Source organism: Tetrahymena thermophila (assembly GCF_000189635.1).
Source record: "Tetrahymena thermophila SB210 genomic scaffold scf_8254807, whole genome shotgun sequence".
In the NCBI taxonomy this organism is placed as follows: Eukaryota; Ciliophora; class Oligohymenophorea; order Hymenostomatida; family Tetrahymenidae; genus Tetrahymena; species Tetrahymena thermophila.
The window spans coordinates 73,399-100,568 of record NW_002476563.1 but is presented as its reverse complement, the minus strand read 5'-3'; the positions used below and the strand labels follow the sequence as shown (position 1 = coordinate 100,568).

General features: G+C 21.7%; 4 protein-coding genes across 4 annotated transcripts; 3 read left to right on the top strand and 1 right to left on the bottom strand. All coding sequences in view use genetic code 6, as the record gives it.

The window, feature by feature from the left end:
• Positions 1-642: 642 nt before the first annotated feature.
• Positions 643-11,174, top strand: TTHERM_00538690 (WD domain, G-beta repeat protein; the record flags this gene model as incomplete). The annotated part of the gene is made up of 23 exons (XM_001007894.2): positions 643-1,107; positions 1,296-1,891; positions 1,945-2,242; positions 2,293-2,727; positions 2,800-3,219; positions 3,271-3,531; positions 3,592-3,933; positions 4,216-4,413; positions 4,475-4,636; positions 4,704-4,841; positions 4,905-5,648; positions 6,069-6,153; positions 6,676-7,404; positions 7,460-8,083; positions 8,297-8,699; positions 8,758-9,173; positions 9,292-9,337; positions 9,396-9,492; positions 9,531-9,834; positions 9,989-10,059; positions 10,111-10,912; positions 10,961-11,109; positions 11,157-11,174. The coding sequence occupies 23 exons, from the start codon at positions 643-645 to the stop codon at positions 11,172-11,174; spliced, it is 7,803 nt and encodes a 2,600-aa protein (XP_001007894.2).
• Positions 11,175-11,963: 789 nt separating this feature from the next.
• Positions 11,964-12,432, bottom strand: TTHERM_000538619 (hypothetical protein; the record flags this gene model as incomplete). Its single annotated transcript, XM_012795584.1, has 2 exons — positions 11,964-12,078; positions 12,191-12,432. The coding sequence occupies 2 exons, from the start codon at positions 12,430-12,432 to the stop codon at positions 11,964-11,966; spliced, it is 357 nt and encodes a 118-aa protein (XP_012651038.1).
• Positions 12,433-15,268: 2,836 nt separating this feature from the next.
• TTHERM_000538611 (hypothetical protein) lies at positions 15,269-15,838 on the top strand (the record flags this gene model as incomplete). Its single annotated transcript, XM_012795583.1, has 1 exon — positions 15,269-15,838. The coding sequence occupies one exon, from the start codon at positions 15,269-15,271 to the stop codon at positions 15,836-15,838; it is 570 nt and encodes a 189-aa protein (XP_012651037.1).
• A 343-nt stretch (positions 15,839-16,181) lies between these two features.
• TTHERM_000538603 (WD40 domain protein) lies at positions 16,182-26,998 on the top strand (the record flags this gene model as incomplete). The annotated part of the gene is made up of 21 exons (XM_012795582.1): positions 16,182-16,646; positions 16,843-17,438; positions 17,494-17,791; positions 17,842-18,273; positions 18,347-18,766; positions 18,818-19,081; positions 19,144-19,482; positions 19,761-19,958; positions 20,016-20,177; positions 20,439-20,592; positions 22,498-22,938; positions 22,991-23,614; positions 24,120-24,525; positions 24,586-24,964; positions 25,142-25,165; positions 25,223-25,460; positions 25,514-25,603; positions 25,707-25,793; positions 26,272-26,736; positions 26,785-26,933; positions 26,990-26,998. The coding sequence occupies 21 exons, from the start codon at positions 16,182-16,184 to the stop codon at positions 26,996-26,998; spliced, it is 6,240 nt and encodes a 2,079-aa protein (XP_012651036.1).
• Positions 26,999-27,170: the final 172 nt, after the last annotated feature.

Genomic DNA, 27,170 nt, shown 5'->3' with positions numbered 1-27,170 from the left:
AAATATCAAAAAAATGAATAAACTAGTATAATTTGATATCTTTATTGGTTCTAACTCAAAAATATTATAGTTTCAAATAAAAAAACTCTGAAGAAATGAATATCGTTTTTTTTAATTTTATTTATTTTTTTTATTTTTAACCAATTTAAATAATAATAAAAAACTATTTTTTCATTTAATAAAAATGTTTAGTGATTTAAAAATATTAATTATATAAATATCCTTTTACCTCTATTCTTCAGTACTCAATTTTCAAAAAAACTGGCCTACTAGAGGAAGTATAGAACCTCTCCATTCGTAATCAAAATTTTTGATTTCGAGCTGCGAGGTTGCGAGGGATTACGGTAATTATTTGGAAAATTATTTATTCATAAGGACACAACATCACTGTTCAATATAGTTCCCTTTTCAATATTATTTATTATTAAAAGTCAATATTTTTTATTTGTCAGATAAGCATATTTTATGAGTTGAAACTTAATAAATAAACATAAAATTTAAATGGTTAATACATATATATATATACAACATAAATTAGTTTTTCAAAATCAATAAAAGAAAAAGATAATAAATAAATAAAATAACTATTTTGTAAAAATGGATAAGCTTTTAATAATATTAACTTGTCTAAATTTAATAAAAATGTCGTTTTAAGATATTTGCCCTTTTGATATTGATTTAGGCTATTCTTCTACTAGTTGTTAAGGATAAATAGGAGATTAGAATGTTTTAGGAGGAGAATTATTATTCTTTAAAAATAAAGATAAATATGAGTAGCTGATGGTTGATTATGGAAGTTAAGGATTGCTTGGAGTGTGGAATCTTACAGATGCTAGTCTTTTTTATTCAACTTCATATTTTTCTGATAAAAAAATTCAAATTCATTCAATTTATACTGATAAGCAAATCAACATTTCTGATCCATCTTTACCACGGACTTTTATATACATAATAGATATCAATTATAATGTATATTAATAAAGTCTCTATCAATAGAATAGTACAGCTCTTAAATTTAACTATGAATTGGTAGATAGTTAATAGCAATAGATTTAAATTTGTTACAACATTAAAAATAATATTTTGTACTACCCTAAAGATAACTATGTAAAATATATTTTATTTTTCCTCTTTTATTAAATTAAAAATCAAGATAATTTTCTCTTTTTAATGAAGTTATTTATCTCTACTTTTTAATTCGCTTTCGTTTTAAAATTAATTACTAAGTTTTGCAATTATTATAATTTTAAATGTAAATAGAATTTTTTAGAAAATTTTTTTTGCAAATTTAAAAGGTCTACCTTAGCTCAATTGAATAATCTTCTTAATTATAATTAGATTCTGATGGAATTCAATGCGAAAGTGATTTTAGTTAAGAATACATATATGTTCTTTCATCTAATAATAACATTTACATGATAAGCTAAACTAATTTTGAAATTTAAAATACATTATAATTTTAATTAGGAAATATTACTCGTTTGAAATTCTAATAAAGCTAAGGATTAACGTTCATAAGTTATAATACAAGTGGATATTCTATTTTCTCTTTGGATTAAAATTTTAATTACACCAATTTACTTTTCTTCTCTCCAAATTAGATTAATGACTATGGATTTTTAAATGATGGGTCTTTGATAGTATGTGGAAATAATTCAATGATTTATTTTGGTTCTTAGTTTATAAATCCTGCTACATTATCGATGGATTATAATGATTATCATGTGTATGATAATCTTAATGCTCTACGTCTTCAAGATTTAAAATTGATAAATTACACTAAACTAATTGTAGGAGATGATTTCACAGTATTTTATGGAAATTAAACAATGATAACTGTGGTAGTAAACGAAAATAGAGTTATACAACTTAACAAATGCTTAGGCTCATAGTAAAATTACATTTTTTATAAAAATTTTTGAATTCAATTTAATCATTAATAAGATTACTTTTTGGAGTTACTCCTAATGCTATATTTGAAGGTTCCATATTAAAAACGTTAACATCTAGTGGAATGGTATTTATAGATATAACAAATGGGCAAATAAAAAGGCATACAAGCTGCTTCTATACAAATGATATACCAAACGAATAAGTAGAAGGTCTTTACTTTGATGATGAATTACTTAGAATTTATATGATTGAAAATTAGGGGAAATTAGGATATTTTAGCTACCCGAAGGGTGAATATCTGACTTAGTACTATAATCTCTCAACTTAAAGTAGATTATAATTCAACAAGGTTTGGTTTTTAATTCAAAATCCTAAAAATAAATTAATTTTATAAAATAGTATGGTGATTAAATATATATTTGGCCATCTTGGTCTCCTTAAAATTATTTAGTAATAACAACCTATCTTGAAGGAACTTTTTTATAAACTCTAAATTTTGATAATGATTTCAAAGTAAGCTAAGTATATTTTGATAACGATTTAGAAATTATTTTAGTTATTGATTTAAGCTAAAAATTATTTGTTTTTAATTCTAAATAATTTAATCTACTCTACGATTCGCCAATTACCAATTATACTCTATAAGTTTTTTAAAGTCAATATGGAATAATTATTGTATATTAAAATTTGATACAAATGCTCATTAAAGGATAGGATAGTAATCACTAAATTTAAATAAATACTTTAAATTTACAAAATTATTATTCTAATTAAACATACTTTGATACTTTTTCAAACTCATTGATCCTATTTAATGTAGTTGGTATGCTATAAGTAAATTTTCTTGAATATTAGTATTTGTTCAAAGTTAGAAAAATTTTATTTTTATAAATTTTTTACAAATAGATTGCAATAATAGAGAATCCTTAAAACATAAATATAAAAAGTTTATCATTCACATAAAAGTAAAATCAAGTATCTTAAAATGTTTGTTTTGGAAACTAATATTTGGTTATTTTAATGGCTTCTCCAAACGAAATTATCCTAATTAACAAATAGACAAATGATTTATAAATAATTAATTTTGCCTTTACAATACCAAACTAGTGTTTACTACTTATGGATGAAAAATTACTCTTAGTTGTATCTGATGGAAACTAACTTATTTTTATTGATGTTTAATCTTAAATTTTTTTAAAAAATGAATAACTTGATTTATTCAGCTCTGCTGTTTCCTCTATCTAAATTGATGAAGAGGAAAAATTATTAATTATTTTACTTTCTACCAACCAAATTTTTAGTTACGATTACTCATCTCTATAATAAGTAAATTAAATCCCTTTAATAACTCATTTAAGATATTTTGATGATTAATAGGTTTGTGATTGGATGGCGACTAATATTACACTTTCTACATTTTAAATAAACACCTCTTATAAAAAAATTATTTATGGTTCAGGACTTATGATTTATTTTATTGATTACACTTAGAAAAAATTAATGAATGAAATGTAATTTGAAGAGCAAACTTAAGGAGGAGTTATAGATTAGTAAACTAACACTATATTTATTTATACTAATAAAGTTTATAAGTATGATCTTTAAACGAATAATCTGATTTTGGTGTCAAAATTTGAAGTAATTTTATTTTTTTTTCATGTAAATATATAATTTAATATTAATTATTTTTTTTTAAAGCATCTTAAATAAATAAATCAATTAAATATTATTTATGAATGGGGTATAATTGTGACTTCTTCTTTAGATAATACTATAGCTATACATAGTTATCCAGAATTAAAATTCATATAATTACTTTAGCATGATCCTATTGATTGCCAAATTATTAGTTCTTTTGCTGTAGATGTAGAAAACAACAGAATAATCTCTGGTTGCGGATTTGGGAGTATTTATGTATGGAAGAACGATATATCAATTAAAAATTTCTATTTGCTTAAAGATTATTAATATTTGCTTTAGATTTACACTGTAACTCGAATTATAATTGATTAAGAAAATAATTTTTTAATGCTATTCGGAGTAAATTTTTTAATTTGATTTTTTATAAATAATTTAAAATCTCCTTTATACTAACCCTCTTAAATATTCATTTATAAAAAATTTTAAACTTAAAAAAAAAATAAATTAAAACTCTTTGATTAATTATGATTTTATGAATAAAAAAAAATTACTACAGTATTTAATTTAATTAATAAACCTTATAAATAGAAAATTATATAAAATTTTAAATATAATATTATTATGTTTAAATAATAAATTAAAAAAACAATTCATAATTTATTTTATCAACAATTAAAATAGTTAGATTGGTTTCCATTATTAGTTTAACTAAGTAGTATAGATTAAGAAGTTAACATTATTTAAGTTTTACAAGGAAATGATGGGGCATATGACAAGCTTAATTAATGTATACTTACTTTTGACTAGGATGGATATGTTTGGAATTACAATATCACGACCTAAAGCTACATTTTTACGAAGCAGTATCCTATTCATCAAGTAATAATTTCTTTTAACATTATTTTAATCTGTACTTACTTATATTAAATTTTTATAATAGGGTTAAGTATAATAAATAGTTCTAGATCCTATTAATTAAAGGTTTGTAAGCATGGGATTAGATAACAAAGTATAAATATGGCCATATAACTCTTAAAATGCTCAAATACCACTTTTTTAATATAAAAACATAGCCTAAATTTAGTATGGATATTTAGATTTAGTAAGCATTTTATTTGAAATATTATTTATTTAGAAATTAATTATATTTTATTATTATTAAATAAAAGGATAATTAAATTTTAATTATTTCAGATTCTAATTTTAGAATAGTTTTACTTTAATTTCCTTTACTGAATGTTATTCAAGTTTTTGACTAGCATAAAGATGTTATAAATTCTTTTATACTAAATTAGAACTCATTTTAGGTAAATTTTCATTTTTTTAATATTTTAAAATACAGTAAATTTATAATCAATTAATTATATTAGATTATTTCATTTTCGAATGATTAAACAGTAAAGTTTTGGGAATATGAGTTTTCTATACAAAATACCTATTTTTAGATTATTCATAGAGCATCTTCAATTATAAGTTATGCTTTTGATGAAAACAATAATAACATATATTATACTAGATCTGATGGAAATATTTAAAAGTGGTCTTTAATGGATTAACAAGCAGTAAATGGGCCTATTTTACAATTTAATGATAGATTTAATAATACGATATATTTAATAAACGAAGATATTTTTGTTTTAGCCACTACCAAGTAGATTAATTTAATCTACAAAAAAAATTTAGAGCTAATTCAAAAAATTTAAGTAGAGTGCTCTCACAGTGTTAACAAATAAGATATAATTGTATGCGGATATAATTAATAAATTACATCATATTAAATTATTTAGAATGGTAATACATATAATTTCTTAAAATTATATTAATAGAAATTAGATAAGCCATTATATAAGTTTTACAATGGTATTTTACTATCAACTGAATTTATTATTATATTTGTCAACCACTCTATTGCTTTTGTAGAAAGTTCAACAGGCTTGATAACAAAATAATTTCCACTAATTCATCAGCTTGCTATTATAGATTTGATAATATACACTGAGTAAATAATTTTTAGTTACTCTTTTGATAGTTAATTAGTTCAATACCTAGTCGAAGACAATGATGTTCAAGTTTAAAGATAAACTCAGTTAGGATATCCTATATTTTAAGTTATTGTAAATTCTGATTATATTTTAGTAAACTTGTAAAATTACAACTATTGCCAAATCTATTAAAACGATGATTAAGATTCATTTACTTTACTGTAGCTTATTTAAACAGCATCTCGCTGGTAGACATATTAGTAAATTATACTTAAACCAGAATACTAATTGATTTTAGTGAGTTCTGATTTCTACTATATTCTATATGATTATTATACATTTGAATTAATAAGTTTCTATCAGAGCAATTTTCTAGTGGAGACCAATTTTATGAAGAGGAAAGTCACTCTTCTTAAAAATCGTTAAATTTTTGTTTAATTTGGGTAGACTTTTTCTGTAATTTATTCTAATGAAGATCCTGAATAGAAACAATTGTAAGTCATATAATAATTTACAAATAGAAACTCATTTTATGAAAATATTTATTTAAAGGTTGAAAAAGTAGAATTTGATTATATAATAAGTGTTCTTTCATATAATTATAATGGTATCAATTACATGATGATAGATAGCAAAGGTATAAGTGCTTGCTAATATAATACTAATGATGCTGATTATTTTTAGCTATATAAACGGCTTTAGTAATTTTAGAATTTGAGGAAAAATATTTTGATAGATAATGGTTATTAAAAGAAACATTACATTTAATTAGATATGTATGAAAAATTTAAGTTCTAAGGATTTCCAATAGTAGATTCTAATGCAAATTTGCAAGTTAGCCTTACAATAAATGGAGCTAATGAATAGAATTATGTTGAAGGAGTTATTAATTTAAATTAATTAATCAACTCATAAACGTTAGTAGAGATATATTTATAAAATTTGATAATTTATTTATAAGATGAAGACCAATAACAGCAATATTAACGAGGAAATGTTTAATTATTTTAATTATAATTTATTTCATGTTAAATAGTCTTTAACAATAAAACTTTAATTGCTTAAAATCTGTACTATTTTAGTTTTACTAATGTCAGTATAACTAATCAAAATATTGAAACTTCTTTAATTTTTTAAAACACATAATATGTAATTATAGAACAGAGCTATTTTGCTGATAATAATATAAATACAAAACAATTTCTTACTTTTAATAACACTGTTGATTTTAATTATGATTCAGAATTTATATTTAGGAATAATAAGATTGCAAATAACAAAATTAATTTGACTACTTTCTTTTTAGTTTAGTACGTGAATAAGATCACTATGGATTAAAATGAGATTTTTGATAATATTAGCATATAGCTCTCTTTCTTATTGTAAACTGTAATATCTACAAATATTATGATTAGCTACTTAAATTTTAATAATAATATAAATCTAGCAATAATTGATGACTATCAATTTTTATAATAATATCAAAAATCTTTAGTTAATAATTTGGAAGTATAAGATAGTTATTTTGGAATTTCATTTAGTGAAATAAAGTAAAATAAGTACTTAATTCCAGATAGCTATATGATATATACTAATTCTTCCTCTATTGATCTTCTAAGCACATCTATGAAAAGTTAATTAAGCAACTCATCTATTGGTTTAATAACGCTTATATCAAACTAGCTTTAAATAACAAATTTTACTATAGAAGAGAGTTAATTATAAAACGTTTCACCAATTGTAATTAGCTAAAGCTAAGTGATCATAGATTAATCTTATTTTATTTCAAATAAACTTTATTCTACATAATATGGAGGAGGCGTATTTTATTTTGACGCTTCTCTTGTTAAAATATAAAATAGTTAATTTATAGATAATGAAGCTTAAAGTAATCATTTACAATATTTTTAATTATTAATTTATATTAATTATTTTAAATAAAGATGGAGGATCCCTGTATTTTATTAATATGTGTGATTGTCTACTAAATAATGTAACTTTTTCGAATAACACAGCTAGGGAAAATGGAGGAGTATTTTTGCTTAATGACTCAAATATCTAAATATAGAATAGTACTTTTGAAAGAAACAAAGCTTTAATTGGTGGAATAGCTAGATATTTCACCTTTATACCCATATTCCTTTAAAAAAATAGTAGCGATTTAGCTTAAGATTCATGTGGTACCACCTATTAAAATAATTGCATAGATAATTATGGTTAATTCTATGGAAACAATTTTTGTTCTTTTCCATAAAGTGCTAAAATTAATAATCAGTCATTGCAAAATGGATCAATTTATATATTTAAAGATGTATAAAGTGGAACGTAAAATAATATTTTGAAAATAAATATCTTAGACGAAGAAGGAAATTAAGTAAAATTCTAGAGTAAAAAAAACATCCCTGATAGAATATTGTAAGAATTTTCTTAATATTATGTTGAGCTATAGGAGCTATATTTGCTAAATAATATTCAAGATTTAAGGTAAATTGACTTAAAATTATAGGGTGCAACTATTCAAGCTTTTGAGTTAGATTAATTTCTTTTAAATTAGTACTAAGTATCAGGTAATTGTTTAATAATACCATAAATCCTTATAAATTCTCACGAACCTACCTCTTATCTTTATAGGAATAAAATAGTGTTACATCAAATCAAAATTTTAAAAAAATTAAGGAAAAGTGAATAAAAGTAATGAGGATTTATGGTATATTTTGCTATATCAAATAAACAATTGTAAAAAACTTGAGTATATTTTAATATATTTTTTTAATAATAAGGATAATTAGGTAAAATAGGGAGAGCAGTATTGTAATTTAAAGGATTCCACTTATTTTCTAATTAAACACAAGGGTTTACCGATACTTTAACTATTTATATTGATTACAGCTTTAGAAATTGTTAAATAGGAGAAATAATATAATCAGCTTGCACATCTTGTTCATTAGCAAACTGTTATACATGTTAAAATGGTACATATTCAATTCAAGATCCAAACTCAAATACAAGTAATATGTAATGCAAACCTTGTGATTACTCATCAAGTATTTCATGTTAAGGAAGCTAAATTAATTTAAAATAAGGATTTTGGAGATCTGATAAATTCAATGATGATATAATACCTTGCACTAAATCGTAAAATTTTTGTAACGGATAAGAAGAAACTAATTATTGCTCTGAGGGGTAATTTTTTCTCAAAAATTATTTTTGTTTTAAAAAATTTAATTGATAAAAACAAAAGTTTAATAGGACCTTTATGCTAGACTTGTGATGTACTAGGATAATTTTGGAATAATTCTTATGGAAAAAGCGGTTTAGAAGTTAATTGTTATTAATGTTAATCAGAGGTAAATTAAATAGCTGAATAGATGCTAATATGTTTATTTACATTGCTATATTTGACATATTTATTTTACTAAACTAAAATTAATTTGAATATGATGACTAAGGTCTTGATTATTGATAGGCTAGGACTAATTAGATTAGGTAATTCAGGTTAAATAGGTGAAAAAAGTTTTTATAGTAGGTTGATGATTAGATACCTTTAAATATTTATTAGTATTTCTAGTCTTAGTCCAAAACCAATATTTAACTTGTAAATAATCTCAATATTTTCTCCCGTAAGTTCCAATTAAAATTTATTGGATTGTATTATAAGTAAATTTAGTACTATCTTACCCGTATATTATTACAAAGTACTATTTTTTATAGCTTTTCCTTTAATAGTTATTCCTTTAGGGCTCTTATTCTACATTTTAATAGTTAAATTAATAAGCTGTTTCTCTAAATAAGATAAGAAGTCGTTTTATTTTGAACTCAAGGTAAATTTATATGTCAAAAATATTTTTTAAAATCAAATAACTTCAAATATATTTCTAGAAAGATTCTGCTGTCATTTGCTTCGTGTTCCTATTCTTTTTCTTGTAGTAAAGCTCCTTTGAATCTTTAGTTTAGATTTTTACTTGCAAAAAGATAGGTAAGGAGTCGTATATGAACTACTACTTATTAGAAAAGTGCTATTCAACAGATCATGTGATTTTGATAACATCTATGATAATGCCAATGACATTTTTATGGATAGTTTTAGTACCAGGGATATTGATTTATAAAATATGGAGTAAATCATAGCATTTAGATTAATTTTCACATCAATTTGGATTAATTAAAAAGGTATTTATAAACTTTAAATCATCTACCGTAGCTTCTTACTTGCTATTCAGCAAAATTCATTTTTTAATTAAAGACTACCCTAACCAAGTTTTTTAAAAAAAGAGTAAAATTTTGAATTTTAGCTTAGTAGAATAAGCAGGAAGTTACGGTAACTATTATTACCATTTATATATTTATTTTTTAATTTTTTAATAAGTATGGTTTCCTAATTTGTGGGTATAGATAAAAATTTTATTTGTGGGAGTTTTTAGCAATGAACCTAAGGCTACTCTTAGTATTTTTAGTTATATATTTTGATTCAGATGTACTTAGTAAAGCTTCTTTGATGTTAATTATCCTCTACTGCTATCTTTTGCTCTTACAAAAATTTTAAGTAAGATTACTTTTTTATCTGAAAAACTAAGTTTAATTTTTTTAAAAAAAGCCATACTAAAAGGTTAAATACTATAAAATAGATTTATTTTTTTCTTAAATTTGCTGTTTGCTCACAATATTATATATATTGCTCAATGTTATAGAATAAGATATTCTTTTATATCTTGGTACTATTATTGCTTATATTTTGCAAGCAGTAGCATTTTCAAAAATCTTCTTAATTTACTTAGATGTCTTAATTAGGCTTAATTATCATTTGTTAAAATAAACTAAGGTTATATTAATTTTATAAGGAAGTTTGAAAAAAAATTCAACATGCTTCAAATTCTTTAAATAATAATTAAAATAACATATGAATTCTCTTTATTTATTAATTTACTGCACAGAAGACAATTCATTTAAAAAATTCAACAATTTTTAGCTTCTTAGACTATCAATCTAAGATTATTTTTAAAGAAAAAAAAGAGACAAATATGCTCCTTTCTTTTCTAATCATTAGCCTAATGATGAAAATAGCTTTAAAGAGACTAACAATTTAACAAATTCTACCAGAAAAGTGCTTCTTTCTAAAAGGATGAAAGAAATGAGTATTAATAAATAGAGCGGCTTTTAATTAAATCAAAATTAAAATTCACCAAAAAGATTTTTGGTCTAGTTTAATTCAGAAGGCTAATCTCCAACATAAAATAGTATTTTTAGCTAATAATTTAGTCCGAAACTAAATATAAAGTTTTCTGAATTACAAAACAAAAATCAAACATAAATAGATTCATAATTTAGTGAAAATGTTAGTGAGTATGAAGCGAATTAATAAAATAACTGCTAAGCAAAATATAATTTTAGAACAAGAAGTAATTTTATTATTTAAAAAAACAAATTTCAAAATTTATAATAAAAAGGCAATATCAAAAATATTAATCCTGATTAGTTTGTGCTATTGAGTAACCCTATAGAGTAGAGAGATTATTAAAAGAATGATAAAGATTTAGATATAATCTTTTATGATAAACCTTCTGCTTAAAAAAAAAAAACTCTTTAATCTGATGAAGTAAGAATATTCTTTTGTTTAAATTAACATTAATTCATTTTCATAAGGCCAATTAGATAGAATGATCAAAAGAAATTAAAGGAAAATAATATTTGATTAATCTTAGTATAACTAGTTTTTATTGAAGTAAATTTGTATTGCCAAAAGCATAAAATTTAATTATTGAACCTTAATACATGTTAATAAAAAACAATTATATAGATCTTTGTAGCTTTTTTAATTGTGTATGTGTATTGTCAATTTTATTGGAAGTTTTTTATTTTTTTTTTGTTTTTAATTTATATAAGTGTCAAAAATATTAACAAGAATTCCAAAAATATTTTTTAAATTTAAAATTATTTAAAAAAAATTTGTAATCCGAATTTCAAAAATAGCAAATAAATACTAACAATTGAAAATATTATCATTTAATATATTTTCTAATATCATTTATAATTATGTTATCCATTTATTATTTAGACTATTTTGATTCTTTTTATTCATTTAATTTATTTTTAACTTAAATTAGTTTATAAAGATGTATTTATTCATTATATTAACTAATATAAGTTTCTTTAAACATAATGTCAGAACCATATTTAGTAAATATTATATATTCTTGAATTATTTATGGCTAAATAGGATCATTTGCAAAATTAACTTAAATATCCATCTTCTTTTCTTCCTCTATATTTATTTTTAAACAACTTTCCTTATTCATTTCTATTTTCATATATATATTAGTATTACTTGATTTATATTCATTTTATTTAGTTTTCTTTTTTATTTCTATTTCATCTTCAAACTATATTTCATTAATATTTCTCTTAGTATTTAAATTATTTTCTTTTTCATCACCATCAAACTCTGAACTATCATTATTATCTTCCTTCATATTATAGTGATGTATTATTTTCTTAGTCATCTTAAATTTATAAATATTCTATAAATGATGATTCTTAACTTTCTTCACTGCTACTATAATAGTCGCTAAATTCATATAATACCTATATAATGGCCTCTTTTGATTCTGGTGTGTTATTAATTTTATCTTTTAAACCTTAAGAAATTTCATATGGAAGATATAATTGATCTCATTTACTTTTTCATAATTTCAATCAATTCATCCCCTTTTTATGAATCATAGTTGTTTATTTCTAAATCTATTTGCTGTTGAACAAATTTAGTATCTTTAATTTTAGGATTAAGTAATAGATTTTCACTATTATCTAAATTAAAACTTTTACCACAATATTTAAAACTTTATTAAATACTATCATTCTTTATACTATTTAAAGATTAAAGTTTCCATTCTAGAATATTTTCTAATTTTGGATGTTTCATTTTCTCACAGCTGTTTTAATTTGAGGCTTTATCAATATACCCTATTTTAAAATTAAATATGGATTTCATCATTAAAAGGGTTGTTTATCGAAATATCCAATGGTTCAAAGAGAGAAGTAGATCCTGCATGAATTTAAAATTCCAAAATATTATTTTCATATTGATACTTTTTGACAAAATCAAGTCTATGAACTGAAGATTTGTCATGTACTAAGTATAATTAATATTTATCTTTGTAATATTTAAGATTTCTAATTGTAGATTTTAAATATAATACAAAGAGAGTCTCAGTAATCCAAGCATTTTAATTATTGCAAAGCAAGCAATATTAACCATACAAATTAAATATCTTCTGTGTCATTAAATTTTTACTTATTTATTTAGGGAGGAAACATTTAACCTAGATTATTAATCATTAATGTGAGAGTGTATCTTATTTAAAATTTGAAATCCCTTTTATTTATATATCCTTTTCTCCTTAACTATTAAAGGTTTTACTAGCTAAATCTAATTATAAAAGAGTTTCATCTTTATTAAAAATAATTAGCTATTTCTGTAAACAACTAATTTAAATGCGATAATCTTAAACTTGCTATAAAAATAGTTATATTTCAAAACTATTTGTTCACTGCACCTTTATTTACAATGATATGTGTAGATGTTCTTAAGGAAATTTTCCAATGATATTTAAAATTCTGAAACCAACCTGAAGATGCTGTAAAACATGAATCATGGCAAATGTAATACTATGGATTTCTTTACCTTTTTTTGATTATTATTTTTTTTATTTCACTTGAAGTACTAAAATATTAGTTTTTGTAGTTTCTAACAGTTTTTTGGTTAATTTAATATTTTTTAGCAATGTAGCAGTTATTTCTTTAAACAAATACCTCTTTTCCTATTACAACCTTTTAGGATTGTGACAATTTATTGAATTTTTAAAAATAATTTATTGTTCAACATCAATTTCTTTTTTTTAATTTACTTTGAAATATATATTTGTGATAAATTTTTAATCTTCTCTATTTCATTAAGAAGATCCTATTTAAAATCTAAGAGATGCTTTATAATTAGTCCATTCTTTTATAATTAATTTTAATTTTCATGTATTAATTATTTGTTACTGACACACCTTATTTTAAAACAATCAATATCTATATCAAATCTCTTAATAAATTTTATCTTAAAAAATAATCCAATAAAAACTTAGATTTTTAACTTATATACCATATAATTTTAAATTAACTGCTTTAATTAAATTTTTTTCAATTTTAAAATTTAAAAAAAATAAGTAAAAAAGTAAATAATTAATTATTTGAAAAATTATTGTTTTGATAAATCCTAAAGATCACAGTTCACTAGAGTTCCCTTTTTATATTATATATTATTTAAAGTCAAGATATTTTATTAGTCAAGTAAACATATTTTGCAAGTTGATACCAAATAAATAAACATAAAATTTAAATGATTAATATATATTTAATATAAGTAAGTTTTTCAAAATCAATATAAGAAAAAGATAATAAATAAATAAATAAATATTTTATTAAAATAGAAAAGCTTTTAATAATATTAATTTGTCTTAATTTAATAAAAATTTCATTTTAAAATATTTACCCTTTTGACATTAATTTAGGCTATTCTTCTACTAATTGTTAAGGATAAATAGGATATTAAAATGTTTTAGGAGGAGAATTATTATTCTTTAAAAATTAAGATAAATATGAGTAGCTAATGGTTGATTATGGAAGTTAAGGATTGCTTGAAGTTTGGAATCTTACAGATGCTAGTCTTTTTTATTTAACTTCATATTTTTCTGATAAAAAAATTCAAATTCGTTCTATTTTTACTGATAAGTAAATCAACATTTCTGATCCATCTTTACCAAAGACTTTCATAGACATAGTAGATATCAATTTTAATGCATATAAATAAAGTCTCTATCAATAGAATAGTACAGCTATTAAATTTAACTATGAATTGGTAGATAGTTAAAAGTAATAAATTTAAGTTTGTTACAACATTAAAAATAATATTTTGTACTACCCTTAAGATAACTATGTAAAATATATTTTATTTTTCTGTTTTATTAAATTAAATTCAAAAATTTATGATTAATTTTCTCTTTTTAATTAATGAAGTTATTTCTACTTATTAATTTGCTTTCGTTTTAAATTAATTATTGAGTATTCCAATTATTATTATTTTAAAAGTAAATATATTTTTTTACAAATTTTTTTGCAAATTTAAAAGGTCTACCTTAGCTCGATTGAATAATATTCTTATATATAATTAGATTCTGAAGTAATTCAATGAGAAAGTGATTTAAGTTAAGACTACATATATGTTCTTTCATCTAATAATAACATTTACAAGATAAGCTAAACTAATTTTGAAATTTAAAATACATTATAATTTCAATTAGGAAATGTTACTCATTTGAAATTCTAATAAAGTTAAGGATTAACATTCATAAGTTATAATATAAGCAGATATTCCATTTTCTCTTTGAACTAAAATTTTAATTAACCAAATTTACTTCTTTTTTTCTCTAAATTAAATTAATGATTATGGATTTTTAAAAGATGGTTCTTTGGTAGTATGTGGAAATAATTCAATGATTTTTTTTGGTTCTTAGTTCAAAAATCCTGCTACATAATTGATGGATTATAATGACTATCATGTGTATGATAGTCTTAATGCTCTACTTCTGCAAGATTTAAAATTGATAAATTTTTACTAAACTAATTGTAAGAGATGATTTCACAGTATTTTATGGAAATTAAACAATGATAACCGTTGTAATAATTGAAAATAGAGTTTTATAAATTAACAAATGTTTAGGCTCCTAGTAAAAATTACATTTTTTATAAAGATCTTTCCAAATTCAATTTAATTACCAATAAGATTACTTTTAGGAGTTACTCCTAATGCTATTTTTGAAGGTTCCATATTAAAAACTCTAACATCTAGTGGAATAATATTTATAGATATAACAAATGGACAAATAAAAAGGCAAACAAACTGCTTCTATACAAATGATGTACCAGCACATAAGGTGTAAAAATATCATGTTAGGGTAATAGTGTACATTTAACATGATAGGATGTAAGGTGTTTAACAAGAATTGGCCAAAATAAATACTTAATCAAAAAGATTGACTTTTACTATATAAAAAAATCAAACAAAACCTCATAAATAAAACCAAAAAGAAACTGGGCCTTTTTCGACCCAATATTATAAAAATAAATTAGAAAAAAATTTAAAATTCTAAGCAGAAAGAATTAATTTCCCTTTATTATAGATATTTGCAAAGAAATATTTAGGAATGAAAAAGAGAACAAACAAGAAGGTTCATTAAAAATCAAAAAATTTTGCAGAAGAAGAGAAAAACACTACTTTATGAAATTTAAATTAAATATCAAAATAGGAAAACGAAGTAAAATCATAGATTGAAACTAAGATAAACATTCTGACAAGAAGGAAGACAGGCAAAAAAGCAAAATCAGATTATAAATATAAATATAAAATTAAATAAATTAGTAATGTAAAATATATATGATGCATATTTGTTAAAGGAAAAAGAATAATACAATAAACGTAAAATTTAACTGATTAGTTTATGTATATAATTTAAATTAGTTTTTCAAAATCAATATAAGAAATAGATAATAAATAAATAAATAGTTAACTATTTTGTAAAAATGGATAAGCTTTTAATAATATTAGCTAGTCTAAATTTAATAAAAATGTCATTTTAAAATATTTGTCCTTTTGATATTCATTTAGGTTATTCCTCATCTAATTGTTAAGGATAAATAGGAGATTAGAATATTTTAGGAGGAGAATTACTGTACTTTAAAAATTAAGATAAATATGAATTGCTAATGGTAGATTATGGAAGCTTAGGATTGCTTGGAGTATGGAATCTTACAGATGCTAGTCTTTTTTATTCAACTTCATATTATTCTGATCAAAATATTCAAATTCATTCTATTTTTACTGATAAGCAAATCAACATTTCTGATCCATCTTTATCAGAAACTTTCATATATATAATAGATATCAATTTTAATGTGTATTAATAAAGTCTCTATCAATAGAATAGTATGGCTATTAAATTTAGCAATATAAAGGTAGATAACTAATAGAAAAAAATTTAAGTTTGCTTCAACATTAAAAATGGTAGTTTGTACTTCCCTTTAGATAACTATGTAAAATATATTTTTGCTTTTCCTCTTTTATTAAATTAAATTCAAAATCAATAATTGTTTTTCTCTTTTTAATGAAGTTATTTATCTCTACTTATTAATTTTCTTTCTTTTTAAAATTGTTTATTGAGTTTTCAAATGATTATAATTTTAAATGTAATTAGTTTTTTTTTACTAAAGTTTTTTGTATATTTAAAAGGTCTTCCTAAGCTCTATTGAATAATTTTCTTAAATAAAATTAGATTCTGAAGTAATTCATTGTGAAAGTGATTTTAGTCAAGACTACATATATGTTCTTTCATCTAAGAATAACATTTACAAAATTAGCTAAACTAATTTTGAAATTTTAAATACATTATCATTTCAATTAGGAAATATAACTCATTTGAAATTCTAATAAAGTTAAGGATTAACATTCATAAGTTATAATATAAGTGGATATTCCATTTTCTCTTTGAATTAAAATTTTAATTAAACAAATTTACTTTTTTTCTCTCCAAATTAAATTAATGACTATGGATTTTTAAATGATAGGTCTTTGATAGTATGTGGAAATAATTCAATGATTTATTTTGGTTCTTATTTTATAAATCCTGCTACATAATCTATGGATTATAATGACTATCATGTGTATGATAGTCTTAATGCTCTACTTCTGCAAGATTTAAAATTGATAAATTACACTAAACTAATTGTAGGAGATGATTTCACAGTATTTTATGGAAATTAAACAATGATAACTGTTGTAGTAAACGAAAATAGAGTTATACAACTTAACAAATGCTTAGGTTCATAGTAAAATTAAATTTTTTGTTAACATCTATCTAAATTCAATTTAATTACCAAAAAGATTACTTTTAGGAGTTACTCCTAATGCTATTTTTGAAGGTTCCATATTAAAAACGTTAACATCTAGTGGCATGTTATTTATAGATATAACAAATGGGCATATAAAAAGGCATACAAGCTGCTTCTAGATAAATGATATACCAGCAGAATAAGTTGAAGGTCTTTACTTTGATGATGAATTACTTAGAATTTATATGATTGAGAATTAGGGGAAATTAGGATATTTTAGCTTTCCGAAGGGTGAATATCTGACTTAGTACTATAATCTCTCAACTTAAAGTAGATTATAATTTAACAAGGTAACATTTTTAATTCAAAATCCTAATAATCAATTCATTTTTTAAAATAGTAAGGAGATTAAATATATATTTGGCCATTTTAGACTCCTTAAAATTATTTAGTAATAACAACATATCTTGATGGAACTTTTTTACAAATTCTAAATTTTGATAATGATTTCAAAGTTAGCTAAGTATATTTTGACAACAATTTAGAGATTATTTTAGTTATTGATTAAAGATAAAAATTATAAGTTTTCAATTCTAAATAATTTAATCTACTCTACGATTCTCCAATTACCAATTAGACTGTATAATTTTTTTAAAGTCAATATGGACCAATTATTGTGTACTAGAATTTGATATAAATGCTCACTAAAGGATAGGATAGTCACCAAATTTAAATAAATACTTTAAATTTACAAAATTATGTGTCTAATTAAATATACTTTGATACTTTTTCAAACTCATTGATACTTTTTAATGTAGTTGGGACTTTATAAGTAATCTTTACTTAAATATTAATTTTTGTACAAAATTTCAAATATTTTACTTAAAAAATTATTATACAAATAGATTGCAATTATAGAGAATCCTTAAAATATAAATATAAAAAGTTTATCATTCCTATAAAAGTAAAATTAAGTATCTTAAAATATTTGCTTTGGAAATAAATATTTGGTTATTTTAATGGCTTCTCCAAACGAAATTATATTAATTAACAAATAGACAAATGATTTAAAAATAATTAATTTTGCATTTGTTATACCAAACTAGTGTTTACTACTACTGGATGAAGAATTACTCTTAGTTGTCCCTAATGGAAACTAACTTGTTTTTATTGATGCTTAATCTTAAGTTTTTTTAAAAAATGAATAACTTGATTAATTAAGCTCTACAGTTTCATCTATATAAATTGATAAAGAGGAAAACTTATTAATTATTTTGCTTTCTACAAACCAAATTATTAGTTACGATTACTTATCTCTACAATAAGTAATTTCAATCCCATTAATTACACACTTACAATATTTTGCTTATAAATAGGTTTGTGATTGGAAGGCGACTAGTTAAATTACACTTTCTACGTTTTAGATAAGCACTTCTTATAAAAAAATTTTATACAGTTCAGGACTTATGATTTATTTTATTGATTACACTTAGAAAAAATTAATGAAACAAATTTAATTTTTAGAGAAAACTTAAGGAGGAGTTATAGATTAGTAAACAAAAAGTATATTTATTTATACTACTAAAGTTTATAAGTATGGTCTTTAAAAGTATAATCTGATTTTGGCGTCATAATTTGAAGTAATTTTTCTTTTTCATGTGCCTATTCATAATTTTATATTAATTATTTATTTTTTAATAAGCATCTTCAATAAATAAATCAATTAAATATTATTTATGAATGGAATATTATTATGACTTCTTCATTAGATAATACTATAGCTATACATAGTTATCCAGAATTAAATTTCATATAATTACTTTAACATGATCCTATTGATTGTCAAAATATTAGCACATTTACTGTAGATGTAGAAAACAACAGAATAATCTCAGGTTGTGGAGCTGGGAGTATTTATGTATGGAAGAACAATATTTCAATTAATAATTTTTATTTACTTAAAGATTATTAATATTTGTAGATTTACCCTATTACTCAAATAATAATTGATTAAACAAACAACTTATTAATACTAATAGGAGTAAATTTTTAAATTTGACTTTATTTTTTTAATACTTTAAAATCTCATTTTTTCTAACCTTCTTAAATATTTATTTGTATTTTAACTTAAAAGTTAATTATAATTCTCTCTAGATGATTAATTATAAATTAATTGAATTAAAAAATAATTACAGTATTTAATTTAATTAATAGGCTTTTTAAAAAGAAAATTATATGAACTTTTAAATAAAATATTATTAAGTCTAAAAAATAAATTAAAAAAAATAATTAATTATTATTTATCAACAATTAAAAAAGGTAGATTCGTTTCCATTATTAGTTTAACTAGGTAGTATAGATTAGTAAGTTGACATTATTTAGGTTTTGCAAGGAAACGATGGGGTATATGACAAGAATAATTAATGTATACTTACTTTTGACTAAGATGGTTATGTTTGGAATTACAGCCTCACTTCTTAAAGCTATATTTTTAGAAAACAGTATCCTATTCATCAAGTAATAATTTATTTTAACATTATTTTAATCTATCCTTACTTATTTTTTTTATAATAGGGTTAAGTAAAAACAATAGCTCTAGATCCTCTTAGTTTATTGTTTGTGAGCACGGGATTAGATAACACAGTATAAATATGGCCATATTATTCTAATGATTTTTAAGAACCATTTTATTAATATACAAACATAGCTTAAATTTAATATGGCTATATAGATATGGTAAACATTTTATTTGAAATTTGATTGTTTTAAAAATTAATTTTATTATTTTTATTAAATAAAAGGATAATTCAATTTTGATTATTTCAGATTCTAATTTTAGAATAGTTTTACTTTCATATCCTTTATTGAATGTTATTCAAGTTTTTGACTAGCATACAGATGTCATAAATTCTTTTATACTAAATTAGAACTCATTTTAGGTATATTTTTATTTTAAAATATTTTAAAATACAGAAAATTTTTTATAAATTATTTTAGATTATTTCATTTTCGAATGATTAAACAGTAAAATTTTGGGAATACGAGTTTTCTTTTCAAAGTAGTTATTTTTAGATTATTCATAGATCATCTTCTATTATAAGTTACGCTTTTGATGAAGACAATAATAGCCTATATTATACTAGATCTGATGGTAATATTTAAAAGTGGTTTTTAACGGATTAACAAGCAATAAATGGACCTATTTTATAATTTAATGATAGATGTAATAATACTATATATTTAATAAACTAAGATATTTTTGTTTTAGCCACAACAAAGTAGATTAATTTAATCTACAAAAAAAATTTAGAGCTAATTCAAAAAATTTAAGTAGAGTGCTCTCACAGTGTTAACAAATAAGATATAATTATATGCGGATATAATAAATAAATTACTTCTTATTAAATTATTTAGAATGACAATAAATATAATTTTTAAAAATTATATTAGTAGTAATTAAATAAGCCGTTATATAAGTTTTTCATCGGTATTTTACAATCAACTGAATTTATAATTATATTTGTCAACCACTCTATTGCTTTTGTAGAAAGTTCAACAGGTTTGATAACAAAGTCATTTCCACTAATTCATCAACTAGCTATAATAGATTTGATAATATATACAGAGTAAATAATTTTTAGTTACTCTTTTGATAGTTAATTAGTTTAATACCTAGTCGAAAACAATAATGTTAAAGTTTAAAGATAAACTCATTTAGGATATCCTATTTTTTAAGTTATTGTAAATTCTGATTATATTTTAGTAAACTTACAAAATTTCAACTATTGCATAATCTATAAAAATGATGATTAAGATTCATTTACTTTATTATAGCTTATTTAAACAGCATCTCGCTGGTAGGCATATTAGTAAATTATACTTAAACCAGAATACTAATTGATTTTAGTGAGTTCTGATTTCTACTATATTCTATATGATTATTAAACATTTAAATAAATAAATTTCTATCAGAGAAATTTTCTAGTGGAGACCAATTTTATGAAGAGGAAAGTTACTCTTCTTAAAAATAGATAAATTTTTGTGTAATTTGGGTAAACATTTTTTGTAATTGGTTCTAGCGAAGATACTGAGTAAATATAATTGAAAGTCATATAATAATTCTTAAATAGAAACTAATTTTATGAAAATATTTATTTAAAAGTTGAAGAAGTAGAATTTGATTATATAATAAGTGTTCTTTCATATAATTATTATGGTATCAATTATATGATGACAGATATCAAAGGTCAAAGAAATTGCTAATATAGTACTAATGATGCTGATTATTTTTAGTTACATAAACGGCTTTAGTAATTTTAGAATTTGAAGGAAAATATTTGGTTTTATGATGGTTATTAATAGAAACATTACATTTAATTAAATATGAATGAAAATTTTAAGTTCTAAGGATTTCCAATAGTAGATTCAAATTCAAATTTGCAAGTTATCCTTACAATAAATGGAGCTAATAAATAGAATTATGTTAAAGGAATTATTAATTTAAATTAGTTAATCAACTCATAAACGTTAGTAGAAATATATTTATAAAATTTGATAATTTATTTATAAGATGAAGACCAATAGCAGCAATATTAAAGAGGAAATGTTTAATTATTTTAATTATAATTTATTTCATGTTAAATAATCTTTAACAATAAATCTTTAAATGCTTAAAATCTGTACTAATTTAGTTTTAATAATGTCAATATAACTAATCAAAATATTGAAAGTTCCTTAATTATTTAAAACACATAATATATTATTATAGAACAGAGCTACTTTGCTGATAATAATATAAAAACAAAACAATTTCTTACTTTTAACAACACTGTTGATTTTAATTATGATTCAGAATTTATATTTAGAAATAATAAGATTGTAAATAACAAAATTAATTTGACTAATTTCTTTTTAATTTAGCACATGCATAAAATTACTATAGAATAAAATGATATTTTTGATAATATTAGCACTTAGCTATCATTCTTTTTGTAGACTGTAATATCTACAAATATTATTATTAGCTATTTAAAGTTTAATAATAATTTAAATCTAGCAATAATTGATGGCCATTAATTTTTATAATCATCTCAAAACTCTTTAGTTTATAATTTGGAAGTATAAGATAGTTACTTTGGAATGTCATTTAGTGAAATAAAGTAAAATAAGTACTTAATTCCAGATAGCTATATGATATATACTAATTCTTCCTCTATTAATCTTCTAAGCACATTTATGAAAAGTTAATTAAGTAACTCATCTGTCGGTTTAATAAAATTTAATTCAAACTAGCTTTTAATAGCAAATTTTACACTAGAAGAGAATTAATTATAAAATGTTTCACCAATTGTAATTACCTAAAGCTAAGTAATTGTAGATTAATCTTATTTTATTTCAAATAAACTTTATTCTACATAATATGGAGGAGGTGTCTTTTATTTTGATGCTTCTCTTGTTAAAATATAAAATAGTTAATTTATAGATAATGAAGCTTAAAGTAATTATTTACAATATTTTTAACAATTAAATATTTATTATTTTAAATATAGATGGAGGATCACTATATTTTGTTGATATGTGTGATTGCCTGCTAAATAATGTAACTTTTACAAATAACACAGCTAGAGAAAGTGGAGGAGCTTTTTTGCTTAATGACTCAAATATCTAAATTTTGAATAGTACTTTTGAAAGAAACAAAGCTTTAATTGGAGGAATAGCTAGATATTTGACTTTTATACCCTTATTCCTTAAAAAAAATACTAGTGACTTAGTTAAAGATTCATGTGGTACCACTTATTAAAATAATTGCATAGATAATTATGGTTAATTCTATGGTAATAATTTTTGTTCTTTTCCATAAAGTGCTAAAATTAATAACCAGTCATTACAAAATGGATCAATATATATATTTAAAGATGTATAAAGTGGAACATAAAATAATATTTTGAAAATAAACATCTTAGACGAAGAAGGAAATTAAGTTAAATTCTAGAGTAAAAAAAACATTCCTGATAGAATATTGTAAGAATTTTCATAATATTACGTTGAGCTATAGGAGCTATATTTGCTAAATAATATTCAAGATTTAAGATAAATTGATTTGAAATTATAGGGTGCAACTATTCAACCTTTTGAGTTTGATGAATTTCTTTTAAATTAGTACTAAGTATCAGGTAATTTTTTAATAAAACCTTAAATCCTCATCAATTCTCACAAATCTCAATATTATCTTTATAAGAAAAAGATGATGAATGCACAAAATGAGCAAAGTGCAGAAAAATTATATTTAATTAATTATTTTTTATTAAAATATATAATCTACATTTTTTGATTTAAAAATTTTTCAAATATGACGGCGATATAATATTATTTACGTAAACATTTAATAAATATATAATATTGCTAATCCAGGTATTGAAAAATTGAATGCTAAGTAGCCTTCCTGCTTTTTTTATTTATGTTTATCAAAATTTATCATATACCTGTGTTTTTATTAAAAACAAATGCCTTTTAATTTTTATTCAAATCCAATATTTTGCTTTTATCAACAAGTCAAAATTTTTTTTAATTTAGGAAAAATGGATAAAATTAAAGAGGATTTATGGTGTATTTTGCTATATTAAAATATCAATAGTAAAAAACTTGACTTGATTTTTAATATATTTTATAAACAATAAGGGTAATTAGGTAAAAGAGGGAGAGCAGTTTTGTAATTTAAAGGATTCCACTTATATTCTAATTAAACACAAGGGTTTACTGATACTTTAACTATTTATATTGATTACAACTTTAGAAATTGTTAAATAGGAGAAATAATATAATCAGCTTGCACATCTTGTTCATTAGAAAACTGTTTTACATGTTAAAATGGTACATATTCAATTGAAGATCCAAAATCAAATACTAGTAATATGTAATGCAAGCCTTGTGATTACTCATCAACTATTTCTTGTTAAGGAAGCTAAATAAATTTAAAATAAGGATTTTGGAGATCTGATAAATTCAATGATGAAATAATATCTTGTACTACTAAATCATAAAACTTTTGTAACGGATAAGAAGATACTAATTATTGCTCAGAAGGGTAATTTATTCTCAAAAATTATTTTAGTTTTAAATATATTTAATTGATAAAAAACAAAAGTTTCATAGGACCTTTATGCTAGACTTGTGATATATTAGGATAATTTTGGAATAATTCTTATGGAAGAAGTGGATTAGATGTTAATTGCTATAAATGCTAATCAGAAATAAAGTAAATAGCTGAATAGATTTTAATATGTTTCATTACATTGTTATATTTGACATATTTATTTTACTAAACTAAAATTAATTTAAATATGATGGCTAAGGTTTTGATTATTGATAGGCTAGGACTAATAAGATTAGGTAATTCGGGTTAAATAGGCGAAGAAAATTTTTATAGCAGATTAATGATTAGATACCTTTAAATATTTATCAGTATTTCTAGTATTAGTCCAAAACCAATATTTAATTTTCAAATAATCTCAATATTTTCTCCCGTAAGTTCAAATTAAAATTTGTTAGATTGTATTATAAGAAAATTTAGTACTATCTTACCAGTATATTATTACAGGGTACTATTTTTTATAGCTTTTCCTTTAATAGTTATTCCCTTAGGGTTTTTATTCTATATTTCGATAATTAAAGTAATAAACTATTTTTCTATACAAGATAAGAACTCTTTTTATTATGAATTCAAGGTAAAATTTTATATCTAAATAATTTTTTTAAAGTAAATATATTCAATTTCTTTCTAGAAAGACTCTACTGTCATTTGCTTCGTATTCCTATTCTTTTTCTTGTAGTAAAGCTCCTTTGAGTCTTTGGTTTAGACTTTTACTTGCAAAAAGATAGGTATGAAGTCGTTTATGAATTATTACTTATTAGAAAAGTGCTATTCAACCAATCATGTGATTTTGATAACATCTATGATAATGCCAATGACATTTTTATGGATAGTTTTAGTACCAGGAATATTGATTTATAAAATATGGAGTAAATCATAGCATTTTGATAAATTTTCACATCAATTTGAATTAATTAAAAAGGTATTTATATTCTTAAAATAAACTACCGTAGCTTCTTAATTACCCTTTTAACAATAGTTATTTTTGAATTATTGACTATACAAAGTCGAGGTAAAAAAAATTAGTAAAATTTTGAATTTTGGCTCTGTATAGTAAGTAGGAAGTTACGATAAATTTTATTATCATTTATTTATTATTTTATTTTTTTAATAAGTATGGTTTCCTAATTTGTGGGTATAGATAAAAATTTTATTTGTGGGAGTTTTTAGCAATGAATTTAAGACTGCTCTTAGTATTTTTAGTTATATATTTTGATTCCGATATACTTAGTAAAGCATCTATGATGCTAATTATACTCTACTGCTATCTTCTGCTCTTGCAAAAATATAAAGTAAGATTACTTTTTTATCTGAATAACTAAATTTAATTTTTTTTAAAATAGCCATACTAAAAGGTTAAATACTATAAAATAGATTTATTTTTTTCTTAAATTTGTTGTTTGCTCATAATATTATATATACTGCTGAATGCTATAGAATAAGATATTCTTTTATACCTTGGTACTATTATTGCTTATATTTTGCAAGCAGCAGCATTTTTAAAAATCTTCTTAATTTACTTAGATATCTTAATTAGGCTTAATTATCATTTGTTAAAAAAAAATAGATTTGTATTAATTCTAAAAAGATGCTTGCAAAGCGATTAAAATTGTTTTAAACTCTTCAAAAAATACTTAAAATAACATATGAACTCTCTTTATTTATTAATCTATTTCACAGAAGACAATTCATTTAAAAAATTCAACAATTTTTAACTTCTTAGACTTTACATTTAAGATTATATTTAGAGAAAAAAAAAAGACATAAATGCTCCTTTCTTTTCAAATGTTAGACCTAATCATGAAAATAGCTTGAGAGAGACTGACAATTAAGCATATTCTACCAGAAAAGCGCTTCTTTCTAAAAGGATGAATAAAAAGGGTATTTTAAAATAGAGCAGCTAAGAATTAATTCCAAATTAAACTTCTCCAAAAAAATTTTTAGTTCCATTTAATTCAGAAAGATAAACTACAAAATAAAATTTTATTTTTAGCTTTTCATAAAGTCCATATCTCAATATAAAGCTTTCTGAATAACAAAACAAAAATGAAATAGATATTGATTCATAAACTAGTGAAAATTTTAGTGAGTATCAGGCGAATTAATAAAATAACTGCTAAACTAAATATAATTTTTAAACAAGAAGTAATTTTTTTGTAAAACTAAGCAAATTTCAAAATTTATTATTTAAAGGTAATGTAAAAAATATCAATCATGATTAGTTTACGGAGCTGAGTAGCTAAATAGAGTACAGATATTATAAAACGAATGACTAAGAATTAGATTCAATCATTAATGATTAATCTTATGCTTAGAAAAATCAAACTCTTTAATATGATGAAGTAACAATATTTTAATTGTTAAATTAATATTTATTCAATTACATAATATCAAATAGAAAGAATGATCAAAAGAGATTAAATAAAAATAAAATTTAATTAATCTTAGTATCACTAAAATTTATTAATATATATTTAGATTACCAAAGTTTGAAGGATATAATTTAATTATTAAATCCTACTTCATGTTAATAGCTGACAATTGCATATATCTTAACACCTATTTTTATTTTATTATGT